Consider the following 24,768-nt stretch of genomic DNA (forward strand, 5'->3'; position numbering starts at 1 on the left):
AGATTCGGATTTCTGACCCCAAAAATGTGGTCCTAATATTTTTTTCAGGAGAACGGTCGGAAGTTGCCTCTTAATTTTACTTTTTTGTGTATTTCGTTATATCTCGAAAACTTTTTAAGTGAAGTGAAAATTTTTTGCACACAGTTATGAAATTTGTACAATAGAAAAATTATTTCTTGCAAAAAATAACTTTTAGTAAATTTGTATTATTTTTTTTAATAATGGTCGAAAAATTTTTGAATTGTAAGGTATATAATATTTTGCATCAGTTTGAAGAATGTAAATTTACATGACGAAATCGGTCGAATAGTTCCTGAAGAATCGAATTTTAAGTATCAAACCTTTTCGAAATTCAATTTCTCAGGAATTTTTAAACTAGTTTTGTTTGAAATTTGTTTTTTGCCAAGTGAAATTTTTCTTTAAAATGATGCAAAAATTTTAAATCTTACAATTCAAAATTTTTTCGACCAATATTAAATGCAAATTTTTTTTTAATTAGTTTAAAAAGTACTCGAGATGTAGCAAAATACCACTGACAGTAAAATTAACATTAAGCAGTCCAAACCTTGCACTGTTTTCTTGACCAAACTATTGGGACCATATTTCCCCGATTGTGGCTACCCCCCCCCCCTATAACTTGGTGGTCTGAAATCCGAATCCGTCGAAAAAAAGATATGTTTATTCAGAAAAAGTACGTTTTTGTGTCTGGTTTTTTAACTTAATATCTCGTCGGCACTTATTAATTAACATATTTCAGGTCCCCTCGAGCCATTAAGATTGAGTCCTAGAATGTGAAGATCCGATCATTAGATGAAAAGTTAATCAGGGTGGTCCGTTTTTTTTTTTTTTTTTTTTTTTTTTTTTGACGCACTATACAACTATTGACTAAAATCACACATTCATAAAACTATGGGAAATCATTCTTCTTCATCACAAAACTGGAAGAATTGCTATCATATTATATTGTTACTCTGTTCACTTTTACTGCTCTCTTTAACAACAATTTCATATAGTTGAATTAAAATCAAATGAAAACAGACATTTCTTGTATTTAATTTTTATCTTCTATTATTTGCAAATTCAAATTTTGTTCGAATCGGGGTACACCTATAGTCTCTACTTAATTGCATTTGGGTCACAGATAAATTTTAGATTTAAGAAGATGGAGCGGCAAATTGGCTTGGAAAATTCTGATACTTTAACTAATAGTAATTTAAATTGTAACTTTTCTCTCCCCTATTAGGTCGATTCCAGCTTATACTATTTAAATGTATGCTATTTACTATAAGGTTTGTTTGAACTTAAAAATTTTCTGGTTTAGATAGAATTCCACTCATGTCTATCCTAGGCAGCTAACTGTATTGGTTTGCAGACTATCAATCAATCTAACTTTAGTTCTCAAAATAAATTTAATCATTTTGTTTTTAAAAAAATAAGCTGAAAATGCCAAAAATCATCGTTAAATTCAAGCTTTATATCTTTTGATTAAATAAATAAGTTAATCCAAGACACAAATGTTCCAACTTTTGCGAATCCTGAATAGCTCTGAGGTTTAGCGCATCCGGACTCACTTCCCCAACTGACTATTCCCTCTAAATACCACCTGTTTTCATTGGAAAACATATATGGCCCACCACTGTCTCCATAGCATGTATCAGATGCACCATTGTCATACCCGGCACAGAACATGTTCTTTGTAATTGTAACTGTTCTTAGGCCTTGCCTGTATGCTTCTTCACATTTATCGTAGCTCACAACTGGGAGGACCGTTTCTTTCAGAGCATTGGAGTATTTACTTTCTTCTGTTATTCCCCAACCAATCACCTGAAACAAAACATTGAACTTAAGAGAAATGTCTGAAGTATTTGAACTTGTGTTCCAAAATAAGTAAACCATTTGTCATTTTTGTTCTCTTTAAATAATTAATGAACACTAGACGATATTTCGCGAAATAACATTTTAGAAGTATTCTCATAATTTATTGTGGTAAAAACCATAAAAATACTTAAATGTCTATGAATTCTATCTTGGATATTGATAAAAATACATGCCTAAAAAAATGGACCCTCGAAAAACATATTTGGGAAAAAGGATATATCTCAAAATGCGCATTTAAGATTTTGGACACAACTCAAAAGTCTTTCGATGCTACCCAAAATTTTAACGGCTGAAACAAGGATTTCACTTACTTTTTTAAGCACTATATAAGTACACTCTATAACAAAAAAATATACGCACCATGAAGAAGTTGTCCAATTGAAACGAAAATTGGTGGATAGGAAGACAATGTACAGAATAGTAAATGATTAAAATTTCAGAACAATTGAATAATTTATTGCAGAGTTACAGTAACAAGTTCAATAAGGTGTTGACCCGCCTCTAGCCTGGATACAAGCTGCCACATGGCGCGGCATAGACCGATGAAGCTCCCGGATGGTCTCTTGCGGTATTTCCTGCCAAATTCGATCCAATAGTCGAAAAAGGTCATCAACATTCCGTGCCAGATGCAATCGCCTTACCATCATATCCCAGACATGCTCGATGGGAGAGAGATCTGGTGATCTGGCAGGCCAAGGAAGAGTTTGACAAGCTTGCAGACAGTTCGTAGCAACACGTGCCGTATGTGGTCAGGCATTTTCCTGCTGAAAAACCAGCCCAGGGTGCTGCAAAAGGAACGGTAGCAAAACAGGTCTTAGGATGTCGTCGACGTACCGCTGTGCAGTAAGTGTACCTCCAATGACGACGAAAGGGCGCATTTTTAAAATAACACACTGAGATTTATATTCTCACAATTAAAAAAAAAATCTCGCTTCGATATTTTATTAAAACGTTAATAATAGTCTGTGGATATATACTTGATAATATCCTTCCTACATAACACTTTTCTCTTGCACAAATTTCAGATATTTTTACCCAATTTTTCAAAATTGTGTTCTCCACATAACATTTCATGTTTCTATTTACAGATTTTTAGGGTTTTTTTTATCAAACAAATCCCTGTACGGACCAAAAGCCTGAATTCCGTGCTCAAGGTGGCTAAGTATATAAAAAAAGGCTCACCGACGAATTGCTTCTAATGCACTTTGAATTGTGTTTTTAAATGTTGTAATTGCCCGTTGAGTTTTTAATTGAAATTATTCTTACAAGTTAAAAATTTATGATAAATTACTTAAAATAATTTTTTTTTAAAAGAAAAGTACTTACAATCCCCTTCTTACCGTCCCTGATATTTTCACGACTTGTGATTTCTGTTGGCAAGCAAATGGGTCGTACTCGTGCAGTAAGCTCCGCTGGTTCACTTAACCTCAATAGGGCAATATCCATATCAAAATGTATAAAATCATATTCTTCGTGGACTACAATGTGAGCCACCTAATAAAGGGAAAAAAAACGTAACATTTATCGATTAATAACTCGTAAATTTTTGTCTTAATGCTAGCACTGGGTTACCACTCCATAGGAAAATACAATGAATTTAAAAATCACCTAAAATAACATGGAATTTTATTTCTTATTTTCGTCTTTTAAAAAATAGTGACCACTCACTATGTAATCTACGGGATATTGAAGGATGATATTCCAACTGTACTTAACTCTTTCATTTACTATAGCATTATTTTAGTATGTTCAGCTGTTCCTTTTTCTCTCTAAGTTTCTCCAGCAAATAAAACTAGTATAGTTAGCTCAATATAGCTCACACAAGTGTTCAGTAATTGTGTTTCCTCTCAATATATTGTGTATAATATCGCTCATGGGCTGCAATAGCGGCACAACTCAAAAAATCATGTTTTGAGATAAGTGAGTTTAAAGTTTTCATTGCTAAGGAAAAGACATAAGAAATGCTTTAATTTGCTTAAACGAAGATTACCTTCAAGTGGAATTATAACTTATGCTGGTATTGCTGTTGAAAAGAATGTGTATTTTTATATTTACACCTGTTCTTAGTCCAAAACGCGTGCTTTTTGAGTTGCAACTATGGATGGGTGGTCTAACGTAAACAATAACAAGCGTCCTTAAACCGGAAGAAATTTAGAAAATATCCGGTGTATCCCTCCGCTTATGTTATGACTACGAGGCGATGTATGAACAAGCCTAATATTCTATACAGTTTTGTTATTGTAATTTGGGTTCAAATCTAACTATAATTGTACCATTCATAAGAGCTTTCAGAAATGTATTGATTCTCAGAGGTCGTGAGGCCAAAAAATTTTTTGGAAAGTTAATATCTCATTGTGAATAATTCTTAAGGTTTGCCATGTTTTGTATTTTATCCCTTATTTGGCTACATTTGAATTAAATGTCGCCAAAAATATCTTTTCAAGTTAGCCTAATTAGAAAATATTCTGATGATTATAATATTAATATGATAATGCTGAAGTTTAAAGGCTGAAAGAAAGAACTCGGTACATGTGAAATACTGCAAAAGATATGCAATAATATGGCGCGTTTATTCAATCTGCGGCGTAAAAATATATCGAAAGCAGTAACCCGGAAGTCTAGTCCCATGAGCGATATATGCAGGGAAAACACAAGGAATTTTTTTTCTCCATATTTGAGTGGCAACCCTGTAGTATAACTTAACCTCTTTTAAAAATATTAGGATTTAAGTTGGTATTTGAAACGTTAAAATAATAGATGCTACAATTATTTAGATAATTACAGCATTTTGGTAACAGTTGATGAAAAAAAATTATTCAAAAGAAACAAAACGGGGAGAAATTTTCACAGTTTTGGTCAAATCACAAAATTATAAAGATTATTCTTTTTTCTTGCTTAAAAATTAATGCTAACTAAAGTATCAATCCTATGCAAAATAACCATATCTTTTGTGAGAGAACTAGCTTTAAAAGTCGTGATATTCTTTAAAAACCTTTAGGAAGTTATTAAAACAAAACTGGTAAAAAACGAAACGTATCTCGATACAGTTAATATTTTGAGCAAAGTTAGTGTAGAAACTTTACTGTTCGCAAATATCGTAAATTTACTGATTTTACGTAATACGGCATGTTTCAGCAAAATTTAAAAATTTTTACTTAACTTTAGCAGTATGAAGGAAATTGTATTTTATTATATCAGAACACAGATATAGGTTAAAATAGTATGAAAGAAATTGTATTTTATGATATCAGAACACATATATATTGGTTAAAATAGTATATTTTATTATATCAGAACATTGATCAAGGTTAAAATAGTCTGAAAGAAATTGTATTTTATGATATCAGAACAGATATATAGGTTAAAATAGTATATCTTATTATATCAGAACACTGATCAAGGTTAAAATAGTCTGAAGGAAATTGTATTTTATTATATCAGAACACAGATAAAGGTTAAAATAGCATGAGGGAAATTTTATTTTATTGTATAGAAGAGGATGTGCAGCGTGAACCTTAAATTTCTCACTTTTTACCCAATTTTTTAAAACTTTTGTCAATAATATGCTATACTGATATACTTTTACTCGTTTATTACCATTTTATATCCCATTTAATCTAGCTATACAAACCATTTGTCAAAATTTTATTTAAAAAAAGAAAAAAAATTATCGAACGTATAGACAGTCACCTTAAAGCTGCTTATAACTCTCTTACCCGCATTAGATACATGAACAAGAACTTTATCAAACGCCGACATAACTTTTAAGACACAAATAAAAATTTTGGAAGACAATTTTTTTTTTTTTTCAAATACCATTAAAGCACTTAGAAAGAAGAATTTGATAATGAACTGTTTCACAAATTGCATACCTTTCTCATCTGTACGAATTCATCATCAAGCGAAAAATTTCTATAATATTTCCCAAGGAATATTATTAAATTTTTAGCATCGATTGGTATGTTTGAATTCATTCGTGTCACACAATGGGCAGCAGTTAGAATCCACAACTCATTAATCATGGCCCCACCACACATTATCTTCAAGCTATTCATTTTCTTCAGGGCTATTCCTGCCATCCATGGCCATTGTCCCATTTGGGTCATATTACCATTAACAATGAAAGGTTGTTTTGGAGAGTCAGACTTTCCACATTCTAAAAACATAGAACAAAATTTGGTAAAATAACAATTAAAATTTCATAGTATTAAGTTATATAAGCAATAATGGAACGGAAAGTGTACTTACAATCTCCAAAATGTTGTCCCTATAATTTAGTCAACGACTATAATTAATTCAATTTAGTCATTAGACGAAAAATTAGGTGAGGGAGGGGGGTGCACGAGAATTTATTTTTAAATTCTTCTATGTTTTTTTTTATTTTTTAAAGCTGTTATTGATGATCTTCTCTCGATTACCATGATGTTTTTATTTTAAAATGATAAATTTATAAAAAAAAACTACTTCAAAAGCAAAATAAAGTATGTAAAAAAAGAAATAAAGGAAGTTATTTCAGTTCATATTCGAAAAAAATTTTGAGATTTTAAAGTAAATATAAAGCCAATTTTGTTACTATTAACGCTTAACATACATTTATAATATCTACTGGAGAGAAATGAAAGCATTTAAAAAACATATTTACGAAATCAAATGAAAAATATTTAATCTAAATGTATACTTATTGAACTTTTAGAACAAAACTATTTCTTTCTGCAAAGTTCATTAGAGAAAAAAAAAAACTACTAAAAATGTCACATAACCTTAAAGAAAGTAACTCTGATGAAAGTTTGATACTCTGAACCATATAATTTATAAAATCGTGATTTACATTTGTGTCGAATTCTCGTCCCAACTGGAAACCAAGACTCCTTTTTCAATGACATCATCGTTTTCCGTGTCGTTCATAATCCCTAAAAATTTGAGTCTAAAATTGAATTTCCTTTTCAACTTTTCTTTAAAAAATAATTCTTTTGTGTCCCATATTAGCTATGCTCTGATTGACCAATTTTTGTATTTGCATCGTATGATTATTGTTCTGAAAATGAAATGCTTACCAGGAATACAAGTTGGTTGGTAACCACTCCAAGTGAGAGAAGGCTGGCAAGTTTGATACTCTGAACCATATAATTTATAAAATCGGGATCTACATTTGTATCGAATTCTCGTCCCAACTGGAAACAAAGACTCTTTTTCAATGACGTCATCGTTTTCCGTGTCGTTCATATTCCAAAACCATCTTTGGAGTATAGGTCTAAAATTAAATCTTCTTTTAAAATAAATTTTTTTGGGAAACTTTTTTTTCTCCACTCAAATTTTTTTTATAACACATTGGTACTTACAAATCAGAAGAAAAAAATCTTTGTAGAGCCCCTAGATTCGGGAGAGTAACCTTAGCAACGGAATTTTTTGATGTTGTAGGCTTAAAGCAATGACCTGAAATGTAAAAATTTTATTTTAATTGATTTTCAAGTAATTAGGACTTTCACAGCCTTCCCGCTATCATACCTCCTCTCTCTCCATTTCCCCCCTTATAATACGACTTGAAAAAGCATTTATTTATTCAAAACTAGAGTTCCTGAATCTAACGTAATTAGATATTTGCGACACATGGGCCGCAATCTTCGATTACTTGAGAGCCATAATGTATCAAGTTGAAAAGGAATAATGCCAAAATTTCCTAGTAGACTTAACATAAAACGATCGAATAGCTAAAGTATGAATTTTTTTAAGAAAAAATTCATCTAACTTCTTAAAGTATCTATTACAAAAAAAAAAAAAAAAAAAAAAAAAAAAAAAAAAAAAAAAAAACGTTAAACAACCATATATTTTGTGAAATAATTAGCTTTTAAGAACTATTATGGCTATATTTAACCCTTTTGTCACATTGTTTATGCTATTGCATGCTAATTTCCTAATTAAATAGTTAATCTTTTGATAAAACGTTTCCTTGCAAGGAAGTTATCTTTATAAGAAAACTAAAAATAAACTAAATTAAAAAAAATATAAGCAAGCTAAAAATAAAGTTCTATTTTTTTATTTAACGGGAGTGAGTTTTTTCAACTTTTTGTCAGAATACCATTTTTTTAAATTTTAATATAAGGCAAAATTCTGCCTTTTTAAAGACAGTTCTTTTTCGAATACCTTAAAAAAGGTTAATTTTTCACGCATTTTCCTATCTGTATAAACGCGATTCAAAACTATATTCACACGTTTTAAAAACGCGATTCGTGTTCACGCGATTTAAAATTACACATCATGATCTGTATTTCCGATATTTGAAATTATACATCACGATTCATATTCACCCTATCGAAAACCTTACATCGAAATTCGTATTCGGGCGATTTAAAAAATCACATATCGTATTCATATTCATACAATTAAAAAAAAAATCGCGTATCTGCTTTTTTTAAAAATTTTTTTTATTGAATCAAATTACAGGTATTTTTTCAATAATTTAAAAAATGTTTTGCAGATAACTTTTTATGAATTTCTGTTTTTTTTTCTCCCCCCAACTCATCCTTTATTTAAAGAGCTAAATTAGTTAATAAAAAATAATATATACAACTTGAATATAATTTGATGTGTCCTTTGTCAGGTAATTATGATGACGCGACGCGATGAAAATTTAAGAAAAACTTCGCTCCTTTATCTGGACAATTTTGAAGATGTTGTTAACAATCTTTAACTACTTTAGTCACAGAGACTCTAGATAAAACCATTTGATAGTTAAAACCAGTGTTTCCCAAAGTGTGGTACGCGTACCCCCAGGGGTACGGGAACAGTTTAGTGGGGGTACGCGTTCTTATGCGAAATATCTTGCTACAAACAAAAATTTCAAAAAATTTTATTTAAAAACAGAGATAGCCATGAAAATTCATGATTGCGTATTTTTCTATTGGCTATTTTTTTGCAGAGTTAACCTTTAATAATTAGTGGTGTCAACAGCCAGTTGTGATTTTTAACTTTTGTGTAATTCCCCGATTTAAAAAAAATATTGAATGGATAAGACATCCGTTTAATATTAATGCAACATTCATGCCAGAAAGATTGTTGCATGCGGAAGAAGAGCAATTATTGCTCTTCTTCCGGACGGATTCTTGGCTTCGGACGGATTCTTGAAAAATAAACATGAGGAGTGTACTTTAACATCATTCGTGCTGCAAATGCAAAATATGTATCCAGTCTTAACAGAAAAAGTTGTGAAATATATTTTGCCTTTTCTAACTTCATATTTATATGAAGTCGCTTTTTCAGCAATTGTGGACATTAAGTAGAAAAAAAAGAAATAGATTATTGGACGTGGAATCGCATGTTAGACGAAAATTGACCACAAGAGAACCGAATTATGATGAACTATTATCACAGCAAAAACAATGTCATCCTTCTCACTGATGCAAATAAACTTATTAACAAAACTTTGTACCAAAAAAGAAAGATAAACATTTAAAAAAAAATACATTCATTTTTTTACTAGTGGTACACAGCATTACGAAAAATTTAGAAAGGGTACACAAAAGTCTAAAGTTTGGGAAACACTGGTTAAAACTATTGTTAAATATCATCCGCTATAAGAATCTACATATTTTCTTTCATTGAGTGAAGTTAATATTATTTCCATTTTAGATCATATCATCTGAAAATTTTTTTTCTCCTTACCGGTTACATTAGTTGGTGAAGGCGGCAAAGAAGGCAGCACCTGTACCATACATATGGGTTTTTCTGGCATCCATCGGCCATGTTTCTGACATTCTATGGTGTCACTTCCTGAGATAGTGTAACCGGCCTCACATTTATATATAATTTTTGCACCGAGTTTGAATTCCGAGCCCATAGGAATATATTCTCCAAATGAAATGCCTCCTGGATTACTGCAAAGATTTGAACCTAAAAATAAATAAATAAACAGTATAGATCACTTTGAAACTAAAACTTTTTGTTTGAAGACTGTATTAAGTTTAAAGTTTTGATTAAAAATATGTATAGGGGAGAGTGGGGTCATATGTAACATTTTTTACTTAACTATTTTTAACTAACAAAAAAATCCAATATATTAGTATTAATTGACAAACGAGTAAAGTGGACTATCCTCTACTAGAAAAGAATAAGTACCATATTTTAAATGTTATTATATTAGTTATTAACAATTTTTGACAGTCGTGCACTTGTTACAATTGTCCCCACTTACGGGGTCAATTGTAACAGTTCATAAATTCAACTAAAACATAGTTAATTATACATATTATCATAGTTGTGATACATTTTTTTATTGATCAAAATAGTAGAGATATTTTAGGAGTAAAAATAATGAGCAGAGACCTAAAGGGTTAAACTTTTAACTTTAAAGGGTTAAAAATTTTAATTTATGCTGTGAAAGGTGACAAATAAAATAATGCGCATGCAACATAAATATAAATGATATAGGAAACTACTGGTGGTTCTTAAAGAGTTAAGTAATGGTTTGTAAACATAAGATTATTTATCTTCAGCTGTTACAATCGTCCCCAAGACGCCATTTCAGCTTCATTTGTTAAAAACAATGCTAGTTAATTAACAAAACTAATATTTTTTTTTGAAATGTTAATTAAGGTGTCCACTTACATATTCGGTTAATAATTTTTATTTGTTTAAACAAAATTAATTTGTTACAATGTAATATTCTAATATAAAAAGAAGTACTTACGTAGCGTGAAAATATCTTTTGTGATGTAACTCTTTCAAAAGTACATAAAAATGGTTGCCAGCAGGGGTGTACATGTAAATTTATTAAATACACCTTGTGCGCCACCTAGGAACCAAATCTAGAACCCGACACTCGAAATTTTTGCTCTGTTACAATCGTACCCTGTTACAATTGACCCCACTCTCCCCAATGCATATAAATACACCATAAGATATTCTGTAATCAGCTTTCTTAGTATAAATTTTTAGAATCCTTGTCAAAAACGTCCAAAAAGTATTCACTTTAGGGGTCATAAATCAAAGTGAGGTAGAAAACACGATATCGAAAGCAGTTGAATCACTAGGAAGGAAGGCAAGATGGGTAAAAATAAAACAATTTTCATTATTTCATAAAACTTTCTGAGGTATTCCTAATAATTGCCATCTCTGTTTCGTCCTGCAATCAGGCACAGATTGATTTTTTAACCCCCTTCCCAGTAATTCTTTAGACTTCGATAGTTTTTTGTCTTTCCTCCCTTATACATTAATTTGCAATTGCAACCCCTGTTGTGCAACTCCTATTTCATTTTCGACAAGAATTCTAAAAATACATATTAAAGATGGAGATTACTTCAATTGACATCAATGCAGTATGATTTGAAATTTAGAGATAAGAAATATTTGTCTATTTATTTATTTACTGCATATTTACTCTAAAAGTAATAGGTAATAAATCATATTAATATTTTATACATTCCAAAATATCAAAAATAAAGCTTTCATTTTTATTTTAACTAAATGTTTAGAAAGTTTAACGACGATTTAAAAAAAAAATAACAAAATTATTTTTCCTTCCTCAGAATAATATAAAAAATTTACAATGTTCTTTTGAAAGGAAAAAAAAAAAATTGCCCGAGTTTTATATAGAATTTTCATAGTTTTGTGGTTGAATATGGCAACTAGTTGTTCGCACTATTCCTATTGGACGATTGGATAATCCCATTCCAGTAGAAACGTATTCCTATTGGTCCATTCATAACTGATTGATCATTGATAGATTGCTAGTGGACAGGTAAGTGAAATGAATTAGCTTAGACATCTCTAGCTTTAAGCACATTTTGGTCTGAAAAAGTAATGGTGCATGATAGAAAATCTATTTCGAGTTTCGGGATATGCGTATATCTCTACCATTTGATGCCCTGGTCAGTAAGAAAACAATCAATATGTGCTTCTATATTTATTAATAAACTTAACAATGAAAAAATAATAATTAGACTGAAACAAAACAACAAAATATGAGAAATAGGAGCTTTCAAGAAGTGCTCCTTCGGGCATGAGTGTATTGAGAACAACTGAAATAAAATATAATTTGATTGGCGACGAATTGACGCCGCCAAAAAGAATTAATTCGTAACACACAGCCCCCCCCCCCATGAACCATGGGGGTTCATCAAAATTGTTAAAAATACAATATACCATTAAAAAAAGAGAAGTTCGATTAAAGAATTTTCAATTACAATATTTCAAATTGCAAATATTCAAAAAGTTTTATAACATCAACATTCAATTGTTAGAGCTAAATTCAAAAATACAACAAAACAAATCTTATTTTATGCTCTAATTAAAAACATAAACTGTTATAAAAAATTAAAAAAATTTGGTAAAATAAATTTTTACACAATAATTCTGGAGAACAATATTAAACATTCAAGATAATTAAACACTTATAAAACACTTTTTTCATATACAAATGCGAGAATAATAATATATATAATAATAATAAAGTAATCAAATATCTAAATTTCACTGCATATTCAGTTCAGAAATATAACCAGTAAAATTCAATGAAAGTTATCAAGAAAAATATTGTTTAACGAACAACATTTAATACAGTAAATCAAGAAATTATTAGTTAAAGCATTTGCATTAACTAAATATTATAAAATTAAAAATGCAATTCTAGATATTTATTTACATATTTTTTTAAACATCAATAACATTATGATATGCCAATTAATTATTTCAAATAATAATATTAATAAATTTGAACTTCAGTTTGCAATTTCTAAATTGTACAATAATTGTACAGGGCGTTTAAGAACTGAAGATTCAGTTTTTACTTTGCAAGCCCTCACCTTGCCATCTCTTCCAGGAAATAATTCAATTATTCTACCTAATTTCCAAAAATTTCTAGGCAAATGATCTTCTTTAATCAAAACAATATCGTTAATCTTAAATGGAGGGATATTACCCTTAACTAAATTTGAATTAATCAATCTTAAATTTAGAAGATATTCATTCTTCCAACGAGACCAAAAATTTCTCATTAATTTTTCTCTATAATTGTAAGCTCTAATTAGGTTTTTCCTAGAAGAGAGGTTTGTATCAAGGTGAAGTCTTACCGGGGGTAAAGATGTTATTCTTTTACCTAAAAGAAAATGAGCCGGTGTTAAGGCATTTGGCTCTTCCGCATCACTTCCAACATAAGTTATTGGGCGAGAATTTATCATTGCCTCAATTTCGAAAAGAACAGTTATCAATTGTTCAATAGTTAGGGAGGATTTACCTAGGGTTTTCCGAAGAGCAACTTTTACAGATCTAACCATGCGTTCGTAAAAACCGCCCCACCAGGCAGCTCTCTCGACGATGTATTTCCATTTAATACAATTATAGGCACAAAATTCTTTAATCTTTGTATCATTCAAAATTGACCACATCAACTTTATTTCCAATTCAGCACGTTTGAAGGTACGCGCATTTGTCGATGGTAAACCACGTCGAGCAATGAAACGGCGAAAGGCTAGGAGAAAAGTATCTGTTGATAAATTTCCCACTAGCTCAAGATGAACACTTCTTGTCACCGCACATGTAATCAACAGGATGTATTGTTTACTTTCATTGTTTTTAACAAAGAGAGGACCAGCAAAGTCCACTCCAATGACGGAAAACGGAGAAGATTGCTCCACTCGTTCAGCTGGTAGCGGTGCTACAACTTGGTCTCCGGGAGAAGAATTGAATCTTCTACAAATTACGCATTTCCTGAGTAGCGATTTCACTGCTTGTCTAGCCTTTAAAATCCAGTATTTTTCTCTCACTTGCACTAACGTGTGAGAGACACTAGAATGGAAGACTCTTTCATGGGAATCCCAAATTAACAGCTCTGTTAATTTGGATTTAGCTGGAAGTATCACAGGATGTTTTTCATTCATTGATAAATCAGACTTGCCTAAGCGTCCAGTGACACGTAAGACACCTTCTTGATCAAGAAATGGATTTAAGCAAAGCAGTTTTGAGTCTTTGGAAAGAGGTTTCTTTGCAATCAAGTTATTTTTATCTTCGTGGAACGCTTCATTTTGAACAAATTTTATCCAAAATAGTTCCGCTCTGTTAAGTTCATCGGAAGTAAGGGGACCCTTCGGTTGAAGTTTTGTTTTTAGCAGGTGGACGAAACGGAGTACCCAAGCAGTTACTCTTAATAGTTTTCTTAAACTGCTATATCTATCAGGATCTATTAACTTGGCAGAAACAATTGTTGAGGAAACCAAAACTTTCGTTCTGGATTCGGATTCCAACTCTACAATGTCAGCTTCAATTTCAGACTCTTGATTACATGACCATGTGTCTTCTGAGTTACTTAACCATGCGGGGCCATGAAACCATTTTCTTGAAGAAATCAGGTCCTTGCAAGAAATCCCCCTGGTTAAGAGATCTGCTGGGTTATCCTTGCCTGTGCAATGTCTCCAAACACTAGGATCTGTGATTGCTTGGATTTCTGTGACCCTATTGGACACAAATTGCTTCCATTTGGACGCTGAGCCTTTAATCCAGTGCAGCACAATCGTCGAGTCACACCACAAAGATATTTTATCAAGATTTTTAAATAGTTCCTTGAGATGTTTCACCATTCTTGCGGCTATGATAGCTCCCATTAACTCCAATCTGGGTAGAGTTAATTTCTTAAGGGGTGCTACTCTGGACTTAGAAATTACAAAACTAGTACTAAAAGTACTTCTAGATGTTTTGTACCTGAAGTATGCTACAGCTCCAAAAGACTTCAGTGAAGCATCGGAAAACACGTGCAGTTGCACGTCTTTGTCTACTAAATTTAAATCGGGAAAATAATATCGAGGAATATTCAAGTTCTGAAGTTCATTAATCTCATCGCACCATATTATCCATTTGTCCCTTAATTCACCACTAAACTCATCGTCCCAATCGATTCCAAGTTGCCATAATTCTTGTAAAATGCATTTAACACGAATCAAAATGGGGGAAATAAATCCAGATGGATCAAATATTTTGGCCGCTATATGAAGAACATTCCGCTTAGTGCATTTATTTGCATTTAAAGTTGACAATAAAGACCTTAAATCAAGTTCGAGAATATCACTTTCATTATTCCATTTAAGTCCTAAAACTTTTAAATGAGAATCAGGATCTTCATTAATTCCTATTTCGGAGTTGGAGTTTTTCCATAAATTTTTAAGTTCTTTCGAGTTTGTGTCAAATTTTCTCATTGTCATATTTGCATCCTTTAAAATAGAAACAGCATCTGTTGATAACTGAAAGGCTTCTTCTACAGAAGAACTTCCATAAAACAGGTCATCAACATAGAGGAAATTATTCAGCATTTCATATGCAAGAGGATGCGCATTTTTATAAGCTTTAATATGAGTTTTGATAGTTGCTGCCAAAACAAAAGGTGAACAGGTGACTCCAAAACAGTGTCTATTAAAATGAAACATTGTAGGGGGTTGAGTTTTATCGCAATTCTTATAATAGATAAAACATAAATAATTTCTATCAAATTCCGAAACTTGTATTTGTAAAAAAACTCGAGCAATATCTCCGCAAAATCCGATTTTATGTTCCCTAAATTTTAAAATTATATCTACAAGATTAGCATATAAATTATCGCCGGATATAAGACATTCGTTAAGACTTAAATTATTTCCGCGTTTACTACTGGCATCATAAACTATTCTTGTTTTTGTACTGGAAGCATTTTCTTTAAAAACATCCCTATGCGGCATTGTATAGCCCACAAAACAATTAGAATTACAAGTTTCGATAATCCCTTCTTTTAATTGTTCTTTCATAACTTCATTATATCTTTCAAATAAAGATTCGTCAGCGTTAAATCTCCTTTCTAGTAAACAAAATCTTTTTTCTGCGATCTCAAAATTATCGCATAAATTTTCACGAGCTGTCTCAGATTTCCATAAAAGCGGCGCCTCATATCTTCCATTTTCAAACCGCAACTTGTTTTCAAAATTAATTAGATGATCCGAGTTCATTTTATTTCCTAACTCTTTAGTAGTGAGAAATGATTCAATATTCCATAAACATGACAAATCATTTACAGTTGTATCTGCTAAAGTGCAACAAATGTTAAAACAAGAAGCCGCACCCTTAAACGGACCATCTGGCACCTGTCCTACTAAAGAATCTCCAAACAACGTCGGCTGGCTGAAGGAATAATTTATTGCCTATTTTCAATAACTCACCCTTTAAAGTAGAATATAAGAAATCAGCACCCAACAATATTTGAATGGGTTTCTTATCATCCCATGAATCAGCGATTTTAAATCCTTGAGAAAGTAAAGTTTCTATTAATTGGGGATCAAATTCTGCATATAATTGAGCAGCGCATATTTCCTCGGTAATTAATGCTTCAATATTTATACTTGAGTAGGGGGGAAACCTACTGCGTAATGTGATATTAACACATTCATATTACTTTTCGGAAGGATTTCGATTTGAAAAAGTGTAAACAAAAAGTTTTTCTTTTCTTAAACTTTTCGCGTTTAATGCTTTAGCCAAATCTTTTCGAATAAAAGATTTTTGAGAAGCAGAATCAAAAAGTATTCGAGCTATTAATTTTTTAGATCCATTTTCGACATGAACTCTAGCAGTTTGCAATAAAATTGTATTATTTAATGATTGATTAGGTTTAAAAACAGAAGACATAACCGCTTGATTCTCTTGAATTTGAATAGTTTCGGTTTTATCTGGGGGAGAAGTTTGTAATAAATTGTTACTTTTTAACTTGGGGCAAAACAATAAATTATGTTGAAAACTTTGACATATTTCACAAGGTTTGATTTTAACTTTACACTGATTTAGCAAATGGTTTTTATAAAAACATTTGTAACAGCGTCCTTCCTTTTTTAATTTAAAACGTTTCTGCTCATCAGTAAACGTTTTGCATTTTAACCCTGTATGCGAGTATGAATTACAAAAAATGCAAGAATTTTTAACAATTGTATTTAAAGCGGCTGATGTAGGAATATTTCTATTTTTAGGATATCTAGTTTCGTTTTTTAATCTAGCTGGTTCGTGAGTTTTCATAGAAATTACAGAAACTGCATTAGCTGCTTCTCGAGATTCAATTTCAAATTTTATGAATTTCATTAATTCACTAATATCGCCCGATTTATTATGATCTCTTTTACGATGATATTCTACTATTAAGTTATGGGGCAATTGTTTTAATAAAATCGGAATTAATAAATGACCAAAATTATCTGATGCTACACCCATAGATTGTAAATTTCTTATACTGATTTCACTTTCATCATACAAATGCCTAAGCCCCTGAATATTTGAAGAAGATTTAACTGGTTCGATTTCCAAGAGTTTGTTTACAAAACAATTAATTAAATGTTCCGATTTTCCATATCTATCTTTTAGCAAGGTCAAACACGATTTATAATTTTCTTCTGTTAAAGCGAAACCTGCTACCGTTTTATAAGCATCCCCAGAAAGAAAAGATTTTAAATAAATAAATTTGTTAACATTACTTAATGATTCATTAGAATCTATAGCACTACTGAAACTATTAAAAAATTCTAAAAATGTAGTTGAATCACCATTAAAAGTTGGAATGTTAAGTTAGGCAAATTAATAGAAATCGGAATATTTTTACTATCATTAACATTCGAAACATTAACATTTGGAACATTAACATTATTAGTGGCAACTGATTCTTTTATTTTTAACTTTGTTAACAACAGTTTAATTTTCATTTTGGAGTCACCTATGTTTTCATCATATTCCATAGAATTTTTAATTTCTGTTTCAAAAACATCATTATCCGTGATTAGTTCCTCAATTGATTCATTAAGGTTTTTTAGCTCAGTTCGTTTTTCTTCGAGATCTAGTAAATATTCTGATAATTGTTTCTGATGAATTTCATCTTCAAAATTGAGATTCTGTTCAAATGTGTCAATTTTTGTAATTAACTTAGTACAATTCGTTCTAGCAATCTTTCGTTTTGCTTTAAATTTATCAATAGTTTCCATTTCGAGATTGTAAATAAATAAAAGTACAGTACCTGTAAGTTCAAGTTTTCTATAATTTCAAGAAAGTAATTAATCCAGAATGAAGCACAAATTAAAATCCAAAATTCCCGGGTTTCTAGGTCCAAAAAAATGATAGAAAATCTATTTCGAGTTTCGGGATATGCGTATATCTCTACCATTTGATGCCCTGGTCAGTAAGAAAACAATCAATATGTGCTTCTATATTTATTAATAAACTTAACAATGAAAAAATAATAATTAGACTGAAACAAAACAACAAAATATGAGAAATAGGAGCTTTCAAGAAGTGCTCCTTCGGGCATGAGTGTATCGAGAACAACTGAAATAAAATATAATTTGATTGGCGACGAATTGACGCCGCCAAAAAGAATTAATTCGTAACAGTGCACACTAACAATTTCCAACTTTATATAAAACAACCGCGAACTGTTTGAAAATCACTTTCGCGGATATTTGGTGCAACGGAAATGTAAGATTCCTACTAAAAGATTAACCACTTGCACCACACTGATATTCGGAACAAGCCGTGCCTAACTTACAGGGCCGTTTTATCCATTAGGCACTGTAGGCAACTGCCTAGGGGCCCCGCCACGTTCAGGGGCCCTGTACTACAGAGAAAAAAATTGACAATGTTTCTTAAACAGTAAAAATTTAATTCGAAATTTCAATGACGATTGTCTTGCTCTATACATTACATCGACGCTATTTTAGTACATTTCTGAACGCATTCCAAATTAGATATTAATATTATGGTAGTTAGTTCATATATAACGCAGTAATATAATCGCAAGCAATTTTATCTCCGTAATTTTAACGCCGACTAATCAGATGACTATACAGCAAGAGCAGCTTTTTTAACACAACATGCTTGAAAAACGAAACTTTTCCAAATTGAAATTAATTAAAAATTGTCTTCGTTCAACTATGTCTCAAAACCGTTTAAATTCATTGGCCATAATGGCAATTGAAAATGATGTATTGGAAAAGGTTAACTTTCAGGATGTCTTGAACGATTTTGTAACAAAAAAAGTTAGAAGAGTTAATATTTAAGCTTATTGTATGATTTTTTTTAAATGCATATATTAATTACTTATATTCTTTTCGTTTGATTCAATATTTTTATTGAATAATGTGATAATATACCTATGTAGTAAAAACAGCGTAATTATGAATAAAGTGTTGTGTTAGCGAAAAAATATATTAGGAAGTTAGAAGACGGTAAGGGGGGGGGCTGAGACGAGAATTGCCTAGGGGCCGCGACATGCATAAGCCGGCCCTGCTAACTTATGCACCCGAATGTTCGCGAAAAGAGCCTAAGACAAGAGAGACAGAGGATAAGAGATTAGGAAACGAGACGTAAAATAATAGACGTAAACAAGACCTATTCATATAAAGAAGAGATGAGAGCCCATTCAGACCTTCTTTTTTATCCTGAGATTAAGACGACGAGTATATTCATGTTTGGCCCGAAATGTCGATTACGAGCCAGACTCATGATTCACGTTTGACATGAAATTAAACAACCAGCCTTTCGTGATATTCACGTTTGACATGGAATTAAACAACCAGACTGACTCGTGATATTCAAGTTTGACCAAAAATTTTCATCACGAGTCAGATTCATGAAAATAGTGCAAGTGGGTTAAATAAATTAAAAGATATCAAATATATTATTACCATCAACGCATGGCGGTAATATTGGTGACCACACTCCATTGGTACTACAAGTGTATGTTTCAGCCTCTGATACAGATCTTCGTGAACTTGGAGGATAACAACTAATATTGCAGACGGTTTCTATTCTTCCGTAGTAACACTGCCAGCTACTTGCTCTAAAATTTTTGGATATAGCACACAGTCTAAGAGCTGAGGGAAATGCAGAACAAAAAGTTAAATAAAGCATAGGATACATTTGTTTATACAGGGTGTTCTGTAACCACCACCTTTAATATAATATATTTTCAGAGTCTTCGCTAAAAATTTAGCCACTAAGAACTTTACAACAGGAAAAAGAAAGCTAAGTTAAAATATATGTATTTTTCATTATCTGTATATTTTAAAATTAAAAAGTAAAAAAAAAAGAAAAATTATATAAAAATTTAAAGAATTATGGTTGAATTTCAATCATTGTAAATCCGGGGGTTAAAATAATTTATGTGTGTGTGCGTGCGTGTTAAATTTATCTGACAAATAAATATTATAAAATATAAATTAGCAACTCTGCAAATTATTAACTTAACTAGACCTAGTATGGCTAGACCTTTGGTAAATGTCCGAAATATATACTAGGTCTAGTTAAGTGCACTGCCCGGTATACCCTATACTGATGTTTTTTTAAGGTCAAGTGCCATTGCCCGATATATCCTACACTAATGTTTTTTTAAGGTTCATAAGGTATACATTTGCCCGGTATACCCTACACTGATATTTTTTTATTGTAAAGTATCATTGCCCGGTATATTTGCCCGAAACTCCAAACACTGATGTTTCTTCTGATCTATCGTCAGTAAGTATTAAAATATTGAATAAATGTAATTATATCCACGAACAAATTAATATCAAATCGGATGTAATAACTATTTCGGAAATTCACCAAAGCGACTATGTGATTGGCATTCACCGGTGAAAGTCAACAACCACCGATTTCGGTCATTCACAGAAACATGCACATCATTTACATAATAACCTCATCAGGACGTTTATTTCATACTTTGCCTAAATAGCATCCGGTATTATATAGAATATGTGAAATATAAGTCATTTCATACTTTGCCGGCTAGTTTTAGGCATTATATATAATGCCGGATTTCATACTTTGCCGGTAACATTATACACTTTTACGCACTGATATTTAACTTCAACTTCTGCATTATTTATTTTTTGAAACTTTAGGTTTTAACTATTAAATATTCATTTGCGACCAGCAGAATGTAAATAATATAACATTTAATTCATTCGTAGCTAGTTAAATAAAGTTAAAAACACGCGTCAAAGGTGCTGTTTAGAAAAGATACTGTATAATTTTAATGCAAATTTATTTTTAAGTTTGTATTAATTAACTAAATTTAGTTCCCTCTCAGGTAGAAGTGTTAATCAACTATTCACCCTACGAAAATGATATATGGATTGCTCTGGGAAGACGGCTCTTATTATATGTTTTTATAATCCGTAACAAAAATGAAGTAAAAATGTATGCACATTAGGGGCCTTAAATTATTATTTAAACCAGAAAAAAAAAAGCTATTTAAACCAGAAAATTTAACGAATTACTACTAAAATAATAAAAATGGAAACATTGAAACCTATTTTTTTTTCCGGCAGGAAGACAGAGAAAAGCTTAAAGATGATTGTTAGGTATGCTTCCAAGTTTCAAAAGTCAATAAAACTGGTTTCGGTGTTTTAATCCCGACTTCCCCACTAATTATTCGTTTTCTTTATTAATTTGGGATCCCTAATGTGCATCCCTTTTTTATCTCACTTTTGACAAGGATCCTAAAAACGTGCATAGAGGGTGGTCATTGAAGAACACCACATTGTAATTGCCGTTTTCCGATCGAATTTTATCATGATTATTCTGAGTATAAAGAAGAAGAAAAAATACTTACAGTATTGGCATCTTTCACCTCTAAATTGATTTAAACATAAACATACGTTAGGTCTGACACAAATTCCTCCATTCTGGCAGGGTGGATTACATATTGCTTTTAACGAAAATAAATATTCTTAATGTTTTAACAAAAATAAATGTTTAAACATTTTAATGAAAAAGAAGATTTAAATGTTTAATGAAGGGTATATTTTAAAGTTGAATGAAAATGAAAAAGTTCAACGAGCCTGATGTAAAGAAAATTTTAATGTTAAAACAAATTAAAAGTAAATCAAATTCTCTTTTATTATTACCACAGAATTTTGAAACTTCTGCAAATAGCCAAGTTAATTAAAAAAATTAATAAATATGTGAATGAAAATTTAGCCTATCATTTGTAATATTGGGTTGTTTGGAAGTAATTTCGTTATTTTTTTTTCAATGAAAAACAAGTTTTATTTCATATTTTTTTGTTTTATATATATTTTTAGATTTTGATCCAGCAACTTTTTATTATTATTTTATTACCGTCGTTGAACAGCCAACCCAATTTTTGGGTTTACAACTACTAATGTTTAACTCCGTAGCCTTGTAATTTTGAACCCAATCCAGAAGACAAGAGAACTCCTGAATCAAGTATTGGGGGAAATTTTACTTCATGGAGGTCTCTTTGATGGAACTAAACCGTATTTGCGTTACATGGAGAGGAAAACCTCCCACTGTTAGCCAGATGGCAAAATGACTCTAACCCCAACTTTAATTTTAGTTTATTTTATAACCTTCATTAAACAGCCGATCCAATTTTGGGTTTACGACTACTAATGTTCAACTCCGTAGTCTTGTAATTTTGAACCAATCCAGAAGACAAGGAAACTCCTGAATCAGTATCCCCAGAGGTATGATTTGTTATGGGAACATGGAGACTTTGTGATTCGACAGATTTAACTTGCATCTGTCACCATTTACTACACGGGGAGCCTTCGGTCTGCGGGGATCGAACCCACGACCTTTTGGACATTGGTCCAGTGCCCTACCAACTTTTGTCATCTCTCTGGCAGTAGTATGATTCTACGCTCATAAAATGTTTGTTCTCTGCCTGTAAAATACTGATCCATGTGATCTTGATCGCCTTATTTAAAATAAAGGTTTTACCATCCAAAAACTTTTATAGAGACCGACACCGTCACATTGTTCTAGATTCTAGACAACCCATGTCTCGTTCCCATTGACGATGCTTTTCAAAAATGGATCGTTTTCTTGACGTTTGAGAAGCAAGTCATAGATGTCAATGAGACGGAATAAGTTTATTTCCATAAGAACACGAGGAACCCACAAGTCGAGTTTTGAGATTAAACTTACGTTTGAAATGTTCATGAACGAGGTAAAATTCGATAAATTTAATCTCTCACTCTCAACATACATTAGAGATGTTATTTGTCGGTTTGCATTAAATACCTTTATTGCGTCGTCATCAGCTTTATATAGCCTTCCAGAACGTGGTGCATTTTCATCATCAAAATTGCAAGGCCGAAATGTTTCAAATCAGATTCGGCACTTACATTCTGTAAGCACATCTTCTCCATACATTTTCTTCTTACTTGAACGACATTTTTACCTTTTCTATAGCTTCTTCTTACCGGCCAAGGCAGTCTCGTCAGTTTACCCCATCTAGATCTATTGGATACTATATCTATTAACTCCCTAGTCCAGGGATGGCGAACCAGTGGCACGCGTGCTATTTATGGCCCGCGACACAATATTTTGGGCACTCCACCGATCACAATTGTTGTTACACTATGAATTGTTATTACACAAATGTTATTACGCTGTGAAGCATACGTAACAATTAAATTAAAATTCACAAAAAACAATCAAAATATTAAACAATTATTAATAAAAAAATTAAAAATTAATACTAAAAAACAATTAATAACCGTGAAAACAAGCTAACTATAAATAACTAGCAAAAAAAATCAACAGTCCTGCTTAAACTAACATCTTAGAACCTAATATAAGTTATTGGTCATCTAATCTGCAACAACAGAAGTCACATTGATGTTACTTTAAGTTGAAATACTTGTTTAACTGAGACAATGCAAAATGTATTTTTTTCAATGTAAATAAAGAGTTTTGAGTTGATAGTATTTAGTATTATTATCTTCCCAATAATCACGAAGTCAAAATTATTTGACGGCACGTCTATGACCTCATTAAGCAATTTTTTAGTGAAAATGGCACGTTGGTGTATAAAGGTTCGCCACCCCTGCCCTAGTCTCTAACAGCTTCTCTACTTTATCTAACCATCTTGTTCTAGGTCTTCCTCTTTTCCTCTCTGGTGTTTGGTATATAATTTTTTTAACAGGATTTTCATCGCTATATCAAAATACATGTCCTAGTCACCTTATTTAAGAAACCTTGATGATGATCATGATTACTATGTTAGGTTCTTTGTATTTCGGATTGTAATTCATGGCTGTAGCGAATTCTGCAGGTTCTGTTTTCTCTTACTGCACCAAAAAATTTTCTTAATATTTTTCTCTCAGAAGTCATAAGTTTCTCTTCGTGTGCTTTGTTGATCGCCCAGCAATCATTGCACACAAGACTGTTGATCTCACTAGCGTCTTGTACAACAGTAGGGGAGAGTGGGGTCAATTGTAACATTTTTTACTTAACTATTTTTAACTGACAAAAATTCCAATATATTATTAGTATTAATTGACAGACGAGTAAAGTAGACTATCCTCTACTAGAAAAAAAAAACCTTATTTTAAATGTTATTATATCAGTTATTAACAATTTTTGACAGTCGTGCACTTGTTACAATTGTCCCCACTTACGGGGTCAATTGTAACAGTTCATAAATTCAACTAAAACATAGTTAATTATACATATTATAGTTGTTAATTATATATATACAGTTGACATATTTTTTTATTGATCAAAATAGTAATGATATTTTAGGAGTCAAAATAATGATGAGCAGAGACCTAAAGGGTTAAACTTTAAGGGGTTAAAAATTTTAATTTATGCTGTGAAAGGTGACAAATGAAATAATGCACATGCAACATAATATAAATGATATAGGAAACTATTGGTGGTTCTTAAAGAGTTAAGTAATGGTTTGTAAACATAAAATTATTTATTTTCAGCTGTTACAATCGTCCCTTTACTTATTGTTACAATTGTCCCCAAGACGCCATTTCAGCTTCATTTGTTAAAAACAGTGCTAGTTAATTAACAAAACTAATCTTTTTTTTTCAAAATGTTAATTAAGGTGTCCACTTACATATTCGGTTAATAATTTTTATTTGTTTAAAC

The 24,768-nt window shown here is 31.4% G+C and overlaps 1 protein-coding gene across 1 annotated transcript in view; it reads right to left on the bottom strand.

Moving 5' to 3' along the window:
* Positions 1-835: 835 nt before the first annotated feature.
* The window catches only part of LOC107449166 (clotting factor C), a 35,289-nt gene continuing 11,356 nt past the window's right edge, over positions 836-24,768 (bottom strand). Inside the window, exons 6-13 of the mRNA XM_021144312.4 lie at positions 21,470-21,565; positions 19,542-19,730; positions 9,538-9,765; positions 7,218-7,311; positions 6,933-7,129; positions 5,751-6,034; positions 3,205-3,372; positions 836-1,824 (exon numbers count right to left, since the gene is read on the bottom strand). Coding sequence (XP_020999971.2) covers positions 1,486-1,824; positions 3,205-3,372; positions 5,751-6,034; positions 6,933-7,129; positions 7,218-7,311; positions 9,538-9,765; positions 19,542-19,730; positions 21,470-21,565 — 1,595 coding nt within the window. The 3' untranslated portion in view covers positions 836-1,485. The remainder of the gene's footprint in view (positions 1,825-3,204; positions 3,373-5,750; positions 6,035-6,932; positions 7,130-7,217; positions 7,312-9,537; positions 9,766-19,541; positions 19,731-21,469; positions 21,566-24,768) is intronic.

This window comes from Parasteatoda tepidariorum, chromosome 3, assembly GCF_982258835.1.
Source record: "Parasteatoda tepidariorum strain Cologne lab strain chromosome 3, Ptep-v5.0, whole genome shotgun sequence".
In the NCBI taxonomy this organism is placed as follows: Eukaryota; Metazoa; Arthropoda; class Arachnida; order Araneae; family Theridiidae; genus Parasteatoda; species Parasteatoda tepidariorum.